Source organism: Nannospalax galili, unplaced genomic scaffold, assembly GCF_000622305.1.
Source record: "Nannospalax galili isolate Female #2095 unplaced genomic scaffold, S.galili_v1.0 scaffold1561, whole genome shotgun sequence".
Classification (NCBI taxonomy): Eukaryota; Metazoa; Chordata; class Mammalia; order Rodentia; family Spalacidae; genus Nannospalax; species Nannospalax galili.
Window position 1 is genome coordinate 45,958 of NW_008343663.1, and position 9,601 is coordinate 55,558.

Below are 9,601 nucleotides of genomic sequence, written 5' to 3' on the forward strand. Positions count from 1 at the left end.
TGGTCAGAGTGTTTTGTCACAGCAATGAAGAAACAAACTAGGATACCTGCCATCCCAGCCCTTGTGGGTAGACGGTGGTATCCCTGTCATCCCAGCCCTTGTGGGTAGATAGAGGCAGGAGGATCAGGAGTTGAAGATTATCCTCAATTCATAGTGAATTCAAAGCCAGCCTGGGCTACATGAGCCCTTGTCCAAAATAAAAAGTCTGCGGCTCCTGTTGCTCTGTCTCTCTCACCTTTATTTCTCTCCCCACATGAGCTGGTTAGTTTTAGACGCCAACAATCTAGTCAGCTAAGAAGGAAGTCTCAGCTGAGGAATTGTTAGATCAGATTGCCAGTGACTGGAATCTTCCTGGGGGTGACTTGAGTGGTGTGAGCAAAAGTTGGGCTGTCACTCAGTTCAGCCATGTTCTTCGGCACTTTATTAAGGACAGCTTTCTTCTGGCTTGTATGGCCAGGCTCTTCTTTCTCTCTAGACCTTCATTGAACTGGCCTTTCCTGTCTATGTACAGTGTTCACGCCCCACCGCCATGGTGCACTGAAATTCCCAAGAGAAAAGGAAACCCGTGCCAAAGATTCTACAAGGCTTATTGACTAATTAAACTCCCGTAATTGTAGAGAGTTGGACTGTTACAAATCCAGAGTCAATTATCTTGGGCTGTCTTGAGCCCCCTTAATTCATTGCCCACTCTGTATTTGACCTAACATTCTACATGGCCTCTCCTCTGAGCCTGTTATCTCCCCATTACCCAGTTCAAAGCTACAGCAGTACTTTCAGGGATTTGTTGTAGCGTCTTGCACAGCCCCCTTCTTGCTAAGTCACTCAGCCTCAGGTATTTTGTTACAGTAGCACAAAGGGACTCAGATGCCCCCACACAGACAGCTTTCAGAACTGGACCCTGCCTCGGACTGTGCCCCACTCAGCTCAGGTACACGTTCCAGGGCCCAGCAACCAATGAACACACTGTGTGAACACAGACAACCTCATGCTACCTGGGCACCAAGCAAGGCTGCTCTCCTTGTCACTTGTGAGGCCTGGGATGAGTTCCAGTTGCCCAGGTTTGGAGCTTACTGTGGAATGGGTCAGTCGGCATGAGGCCTACTTGGTATGTCGCTTGGTATGCATGGTACAGGACTTGGCACGCCAGGAGGGCCTCATCTAGGTGGTGTTAATAATTATTACGTGGTAGGGAGAACTACCAAGCCCCAGTGGTTCACAGTGGTGTATGTGGGTATGGCTGGACTCAGCTAGATGTATTCAGTGTGGTAAAGCAAACTTCAAGGATGTTTGAGGTGGTCGCTTTTCAGAGGGACCTGAGACTCAGCGAGGCTGAGAGACTTGGCCAAGGACACAGTGAGTCAGTGGTTCTCCAGATACCACATCTGGAGTTTTGTCTTCCAGCCTGATAACTTGCAGGATGTTATACCAGACCAGGAATAAACTGTAGTTAATCTCATATCTGGCCTCTTCCTTCCTCATGGGTTTGATTCCCAGCCCTTTAACACTCCCTAAATGAAATCTTCCAGTTAACTGAGATTAGACGCAATTCTTGTGCCAACCTTAAAAACGTTTATCACAGTCTTGTGCTTTGATTAAACACACATAGCATGAAGCACCCTTTGTTTTCTAATGGTTTCTCTATTTTATCATAGAACAGAGCTGGCTCAAGAGAAATTCAAGGTTCCTCTGAGAACGGAGTGATCTTCCAGAAATGCGCACTGGTAAGTTTCCTTAAGTGGCTTATATTTGAGAGAAAAGAATTGAATTTTGCCCAAATAATTTTTGTAGCCATGTATTTAAGAACAGGCAAATCATAGACTTCTCTGCTCACCCCGAGACCCACAGTGACAAGAGAACACAAGGCCTTATCCTGTACGGCCACTCAAAGGCTGCTAATGAGTCATCGATAGAAAAACTCCAGTGGTCTTTACAGTAAGGATGGGCGCATGATACATTTATCTTCATATTATAAATATTAAAATGATTCCTGGTGGTTTATAAACTTTGTCTATGGGCCAGCAAGATGGCTTAGTGGGTAAAGGTGCTTGTGGCAAGACTTGGAGACCTAGGTTCAATCTCTAGGAACATGTGGTGGAAGGAGGGAACCAGCTCTCGTAAATTGTCCTCTGACCTCCACATGAGCTCTGTGAAATGTGCGTACTCTTCCCCAAAATAAAATAAATAAAAATGTATGATTTTAAAAATATGCCTAATGCTCTTTGGCTGTTTAACCTTATGAACCCCACGGGGTGCTGTTTCTTAGCACCTTGTGTCGGCCCCATCATCACCCTTAGGTTCAGCTACTTGTGAAATGGACACAGAACCCATAAGGGCCGTGTGCTCAGTTTCAGTTCTTTACAGTGGAAGGTTAAGAGGAGGGAGTGAAGGAACAGGTGAACGTGGTGCAGCCTGGAGTAGGGGGCACAGAGCCTGGGGGTGCAGAGCCCACAGAGAGTGGGGCTCAGGGGAGCAGTCCAGGAGAAGCCGAGTCCAAGTTCCCAGGGGGCCTCGCCAAACAGAGTTTGTAGACAGTGCCGTTCTCTAGTAGCCAAGCGGGGACTCCCAGCCTAGCCGTGGTATCCAGGGTTTTCCTTAGGGTCCTGTCACATAGGCATGCAGCTTCTGTAACAAAACACCCGAGCCTATTAGCTTATACAGAGGGAAGGTCTGTTTGGGTCCACAGCTTTGGAGAGTTCTGCCTGTGACTGACTGGTCCTGTTACTTTGGGCCTGTCAATCATCATAGCTGGAGTATATGACCAAGGAGGCCTGGTCACCTTATGGTGGCCGGGAAGTGAACAAGAGGATGACAGGGAGACTGTGGCCCCATAGTCTCCCCTTCTAGGGTGTGTCCCCATAACCTCCCATCTCCCCACCCTCCTCGTGTGTGTGTGTGTGTGTGCGCGTGTGTGTGTGTGTGTGTTGTGGTATCTTCTTTAACGCTCTCAGCTGACACACTGAGGCAGAGTCCCTCACTTGAACCCAGGGCTCACTGATTCAGCTGGTCTGCCTCGTCAGCTTGCTCTGGGGATCCTCTGTCTCTTACCTGGGTTTGGGGACTCCTCACTGTGGTCCTCACACTTGCACAGCATGTGCTTGACCCACTGAGTCATTTCCCCAATCCAGGGGACACTACTTTCTAATAATGCTATGGACTGGGGTCTGAGCCTTTAACACCCAGGCCTTTCAGGGCCATTCCAGATTCAAACATAGCTGACTAGTTGTGTTGCAGGAAGAACCCGGGTGAGGAAGACCAGCCAGGAGGAAGGGACCTGCTGGAGGCCAAGTGGCCCCCAGACACCCTGTGTAGGGCTCAGCTGAGTCATCAGCATGACCAAGTTAGCCACAGCTGTTGTTTGCTGTTCTGGGTGTCAGTGGGTGTCACGTGTCCCCATCTTGAGTACCATTCTGTGTTCAGGAGACTTTTCAAGGTTCTCTTGGGGAAGAATTTCAGGACCCCTGTTTCTCTGAAGCCATCTTTAAGAACAAGCTTGCCTTGGGGCTGGAGCGATGGCTCAGTGGTTAAGAACACTGGTTGTTCTTGCAGAAGATCTGGGTTCGAATCCCAGCACCCACATGGCAGCTAACAACTGTCATTAACTCCAGTCCCAGGAGACCTGACAGCCTTTTCTGACCTCCGCAGGCATTGCATGACACAGGTACACTTACCTGCATGTACGCAATACATGCATACACATAAAATAAAAATAATTAAAAAAAATTAAAAAAACAAACATAAAATAAAAATAATTTAAAAAAATTAAAAAAACAATAAAAAAGAACAAGCTTGCCAAGTGATGGTCAGAATTCTCTGGACTCACACTCATCAGAGGGAGCTTCGAGGAGGCTTGGAGCCTCTCTGGGATTCTTCAGAGTCACAACTTGTGGGTCATCATGGGAAGCCAGACTGATGAGTGTGCCCTCACCCCTGTCCTCCTGTTCCAGGTATCCGGGCAGAGTGAACCACAGACCATACATGTGCAACTGTGGGTGAACAACACCAGTACAGCTGTGTCAGCCAACCTCTCAGACCTGCTCCTGGTGGATGAAGTCACGGGGCTCACTGTGAGGGAGTCGGCTGGAAATAAGACCCTGGATGGACTCCAGACTTTCAGAAAGAAGTTTCTGCCAGGTAATGGCAGAGCTTGCTATGTTGGGACGGTGATTGATGCACACAGAGGCTTCAGGCTGTTGTGTGCAGACACGTGCTCCAGTTACCTCCCCCTGTTCCCTGGGGTATAGGCCCATGGCAGAGCTGATCCACAGAGTGGCGTACCAGGAGACTTCCCCACTATCTGCCACTGAAAAGCTGGACTTGCTGCTCATGTGGGATAGAGGTGGGGTTAGGGAAGAGAACTCTCAATTTTTACTATGAACAGTTTCAGTCAGACATAATGATAATTATTTATACGGATCCATCACCCTGATGACCAAAATTACTACTGGTCAGGAAGATGGACAGTTTGTTCTGCGTGATACTGGATAGAGACAGGGATGGGTTGTCATCAGCCTCAGAAGCATGCTCATGGAATATTCAGGCATGTTTACTCATGTTTAAGTGTGTTCACTGATGTGTCAGTCAGCTCTCTGTTACTGTTACAAGATGCCTGAAGTAATCAACTTGTAAAGGGGAAAGGTTTATTTTGGCTTAAATTTTGGAGGTGTGACCCCATTATTGATTGGGCCTGTTGCCTTGGGCTGTGTTGACACACTGTGACAGGAGCTTATGGTGGCTCAAAGCCATTTGCCTTATTATGGTGTGAAATTGAAAGAAGAAGGTATCAGATGGAACCCCACAATCCCTTTTGAGGGCATACCCCATTGTCCCAAATCCCTCCATGTGTTGCACAGGTCTTTGGGGACAGTTTATTCCAAACTGCCATTTCTGATTGTTTACACATCAGGAGACTGTGAAGCTATCTCTCACAGGTCCCTCCTTAGGTGAGCAGTCACTGCTTAACGAAGCAGATCTTATCCAGGTCCTGGATTCCATTGTTATCTTGACTTCAGAGACATCCATTCCCAGGATAGTGGAGATGCCCTTTCTGGTTGGTAGATGCCTTGTGCACAGATAGAGAAACTCAGGCTGGAGTGGGCTGGAGAACTGACCCATGTCTGTGGGCAGCAGCCATGCTGACATTAAAACAAACAACCTGACCCCACCCAGCCCACCACACCCTGGAGCCCCTCACCAGCCCACACTCATGCCTGGCATGTGGCCCATGTGGCTTCAAATGCTCACTGTGCCCTTGAGCCTGATGAGCCCTCGGAGTCCTTTTCAACGCAGTGCTCTTGGCAGAAACTAGGGGAACAGCCCTGTTTGGTATCTCAGCTAGGCGGCCCTCGGGGCATACCTTCCTTCACTGATTTAAAGACCAATCTCTCCATTGTTAAGCTAGAACACAGAGAATGACACGAGAGGCATGAACTGAGCACAGGCTTATTGTCACACGGTGCTGAAATCTACTTTGGCCTGGCAGTTTGGCTGCATGGTCCCAGAAAGCCTCTGGGCAGTCTGGTCCAGTGTCCTGGTGCCTCAGAGCAGGGCCTGAGGGTGCTGCTTCCTAGGGGCAGCCAGCCCCCCTGAGAACTTACTGGTCAGAAGTGTGTTACAGAGGGAGAAAGGGGCCAGGAGAGACCAGCCCTTCTTCCAGAGGACGTGCCAGCTCCTGGCTAGGAGTCCTAGAGCAGTTTCCACCTCCTTCTCCCCACTGGATCACTCCCAGAATCCTCTGAGTATATGAAAGTCAGAGGTTTCTTGCTCGGGGTCTGGCTAGGCTGCTGAGCAGCTGGGGCTGGAGTGGGCTTGGCAGGGGCTAGGGGCGTGACTAGATCTGTGTGTTGGGGGGAGGCAGGGCCATTCGGGGTGTGGCCAGTCCCTTCCTGACCTGCACTGGTTTCTCTGAGCAGTGGGAGAGTACTACTCCATCAGCTACTCAGCCTCGCTGGACCCCACAGCCCTTGGGACTGGAGACAGCCTGAGCCTCTCAGCATGGCTCACCTTCCAGAGCCCCTCACAGGTAGTGCCTCTCACTGTCTCTTGGGGCTTCTCACTGCAGAGGATGGTTGGTGGAGGATGCTGAGTTTCCCTGAGGGCACGGGAACCATCTCTTCTTCCCGCCTCTTTTCCTTCCTTGCTCCCTCCCTCCTTTCTACACCCTTCCTTCCTTCCTTCCTTCCTTCCTTCCTTCCTTCCTTCCTTCCTTCCTTCCTTCCTTCCTTCCTTCCTTCCTTCCTTCCTTCCTTCCTTCCTTCCTTCCTTCCTTCCTTCCTTCCTTCCTTCCTTCCTTCCTTCCTTCCTTCCTTCCTTCCTTCCTTCCTTCCTTCCTTCCTTCCTTCCTTCCTTCCTTCCTTCCTTCCTTCCTTCCTTCCTTCCTTCCTTCCTTCCTTCCTTCCTTCCTTCCTTCCTTCCTTCCTTCCTTCTTTCTTCCTTCCTTCCTTCCTTCCTTCCTTCCTTCCCTCCTTCCTTCCTCCTTTCTTCCTTTTTTCTTCTTTCCTCTCTCCCTTTCTTTGGTAATGCCACATACTTGCTGACAAGTTTCATGTGGCTGGACTTGGTGTTTTTCTAGCTGGCTTCTGACTTTTGCACATGCTGGAAGGTCATTGTGTTTGGGGGCCTAAAAGTGATCAGACTTCAAAGTCTCAGCTCCACCTGGGAACACTAGTTTGCTGTGCTTGGCGGTAAAATGTCTCAGCGGAAATAAGGGAATTACTGCAACATGCCCACAGGACACAGGGTGATGTCCTTCCAGGCAGTGCGGAGGTGATGCCTGGTGCTTCAGAGGCCAGATCCACCACCAGAGCTCTTTGGAAGTGGTGTGAGTCCTGGGGCTCTTTCCCTCACCTGGACAATGCACAGTAGGCAGACACCCCCCACCCCTGCCTTGTCTTCTGCTTCCATCATTTTAGCTCATCTAGAGCTGGGGGGGGCAGTGAATAAATTGCCACTCAAACCCTAAACCAGCTAAGCACCAACATGACGCCATAGATGGAAAGTTCCACACCTGACTTCCTATGATGGCCCCAGGTCAAAATGCATGTGCACTGCAAATGTATAAAGTTAGCTTCAGAAGCATCAATGAGGGACTGTCTCAGCAACTAAAAGAGCACTGGCTGTTGTCATGGAGGACCTGGACTCGGACTCAGTTCCTAGCACCCACATAGTGACTGACAGCCATCAGTAAGTCAGGGAATCTGATGCCCTCTGCTGACCTCCACAGCCATTGCACGACACGGGTGCACTTACACACAGGCAGGCAATACACCCTGTAGTAGTCTCTTTTCTGTTGCTGTGGTAGAAACACTAACCCAGAGCAACTTAGAGAGGAAGAGTTTATTTGAGCTTACAGTTCCAGGGAAATTACAGTCCATCATGGCGGCATGGTGGCAGAGGTGACTGGAGCAGAGGGAGAAGCTAAGCTGCACATCTTCCAGCAGGCACAGGAAGCAAGAGAGCAACTGGAGATCCGGCAAGGCTTAAGAACTCTCTAAGCCCATCCCCAGTGACGTGCTTCCTCCAGTATAGCCACACCTTCTAAGAGCTCCCAAAACAGTGCCACCATCTGGGGACAAAATGTCCAAATACTTGGAGGCTATGGGGGACATTCTCATTCAAACCACCACACACTCGTACACATTAAATAGAATATTTTTTAAATTAAAAATAAGAAAGCATCAATGAGTTTTGTGTAGACTTGGTTCCTATCCCCAAGAGAGCTCATTATGCATATGCAAATGCCTTGAACTCTGGAAATCTCAGATTTGAAGAAGGCCCTGTCACAACCGTCTTGGTTCTGGGTCATAGCCCCGCCCCGTGTTCCAGTTCCTCTTCTGGGTTTGGCATTCAGTAGCTTTGCTCTCCTAGGAGCCTGCAAACTCAGCACGCCCCACTTCTCAAATGAGACGACTGAGGCACGGGGAGGTAAAGACTTGCCTGAGCTCAGACTGGTGGTGTGTGATGGTATCACACACAGACCCAGGCTACCAGGCTCTGCTGTCACCTCGTGCTGCTTTCTGGGAGCAGGATGCTCTGCTTGTACCCCCAAGTAGAACTGTCCTCACATAGATCTCTGCAGATACCTGGTGCTGGCCCAGTCAGACTCTGTGACACCCACCTTCTTTGGTCTGTCTCCTCGGTGAAGGACAGACTCCTTGGGAGGGTACTTGGGGTTTTGGGGTTGCTGGGGTCAGATTGTGAACTCTCAGGGCAGGCAGCAGATGCTCAGAACTGGGGTGTCACATGGATGGGGAGAATGCCCCACCCCTACAGCCTGGCCCCACCCAGAATTCACCTGTTCCCCCCAAAAAGCTGTAAACCCTGCCTCACCCAGCTGCCAGGGACCGGTTCCAATTGAATTCAGGCATGCTTGGTATTCCCCTGTGGATCAGACTTAGAACTAGCAACTAAAGGACTTTTCTCTTTCACAGAACAGAACTCAGCTAGAAGCCCCCTTTACCATCACAGTAGAAGAAAAGATAAAGGTAAGACCACATGCAGAATCACCCCGTGCCCTTGGCCTCCTAGGCCTGTGCAGTGCTGATGTGTGGTCTGGCCTCAGAACCAAGGGAGGTGCTGGCCACTGGCCTTAACATCAGCTGTGTCTCAAGGCTGTGGATCCTGAGACTGGTTCTCTCAGTGACCCTCTGTGATGGTTAAGAATGACTGTTAACTTGATGGGATTTGGAATCATCATGGCAATAACCTCTTGGCCTATCTGTGAGGGAGTTTCTAGACTGGCTTAATTGAGGTGGGAAGACCCACCCTGAATGTGGGAAGCAGTATCCGGTGAGTTGGATCCTGGTCTGAATACAGGGGAGGAAGGAAGTGAGCTGAGCATGAATTCATTTCTCTGCTTCCTGACTGTGGACACCATGTGAACAGCTGCCTCACACCCCTGCCTCCCTGCCTCCCTGCTGTGATGGACTACATGCTCAAGCTCTGCGCCAAAGTAAACCTTCCGTGAGTTGCTTCTGTCAGGTATTTGGTCACGGAGGTAACTAAAGCTCCATTTGGGCAGGATGAGGTGCCATGGTTAGCCTGTGCTGCTGCTCACTGCACTTCCTGCTCCACTGTCTACCATCTTCTAGCCCACTGCTGAGGCCAGTTTGTCCTCTGAGATCATGCTGGAACACTGCAGTCAGAAGGTGATCTCCCCACCTCTGCTGTTCACAAAAATCTGAATACTGCTTCCTGATCCTTTGCATCCAGACCAACCCAGCTCCTCAGTGCAGTTCCCAGGAGGCCTTGGGGCCTCTTCCCACCCCATCTGCCTTTGCATCTCTGGGTGGCACAGCCAACAGCTGCCCTAGACCAAAATCTTTCCTGGGCCAGGCTCCCAGGCCAGTCTAACCCTCAAATTCCTGAGGCCAAAATCATTCCTGGAGAAGGCCAAAATAGTTCCTGGAGGTATCCAGACCTTAGGAGAAAGCCTGAAACATCTGAAACATCATCTGAATTGGGCCTCTGTGTGAACTCTTGAAGACAAAAGCAATCTGGCCACTCCAATATAAAATAAAAAGCAAGAACCTGAAGCCTAGACCAACCAGCTTTTCATGCCCAACAAGTAAACCACAAAGGCACATAAAGTTTACAAAAAGAAGCA

General features: G+C 49.8%; 1 protein-coding gene across 1 annotated transcript in view; it reads left to right on the forward strand.

Moving 5' to 3' along the window:
* Positions 1-9,601, forward strand: part of LOC103739553 (limbin-like) — an 86,563-nt gene that overhangs the window by 4,590 nt on the left and 72,372 nt on the right. Inside the window, 4 exon segments of the mRNA XM_008839961.2 lie at positions 1,653-1,721; positions 3,945-4,131; positions 5,910-6,019; positions 8,427-8,480. Of these exon segments, the coding sequence (XP_008838183.2) occupies positions 1,653-1,721; positions 3,945-4,131; positions 5,910-6,019; positions 8,427-8,480 (420 nt within the window).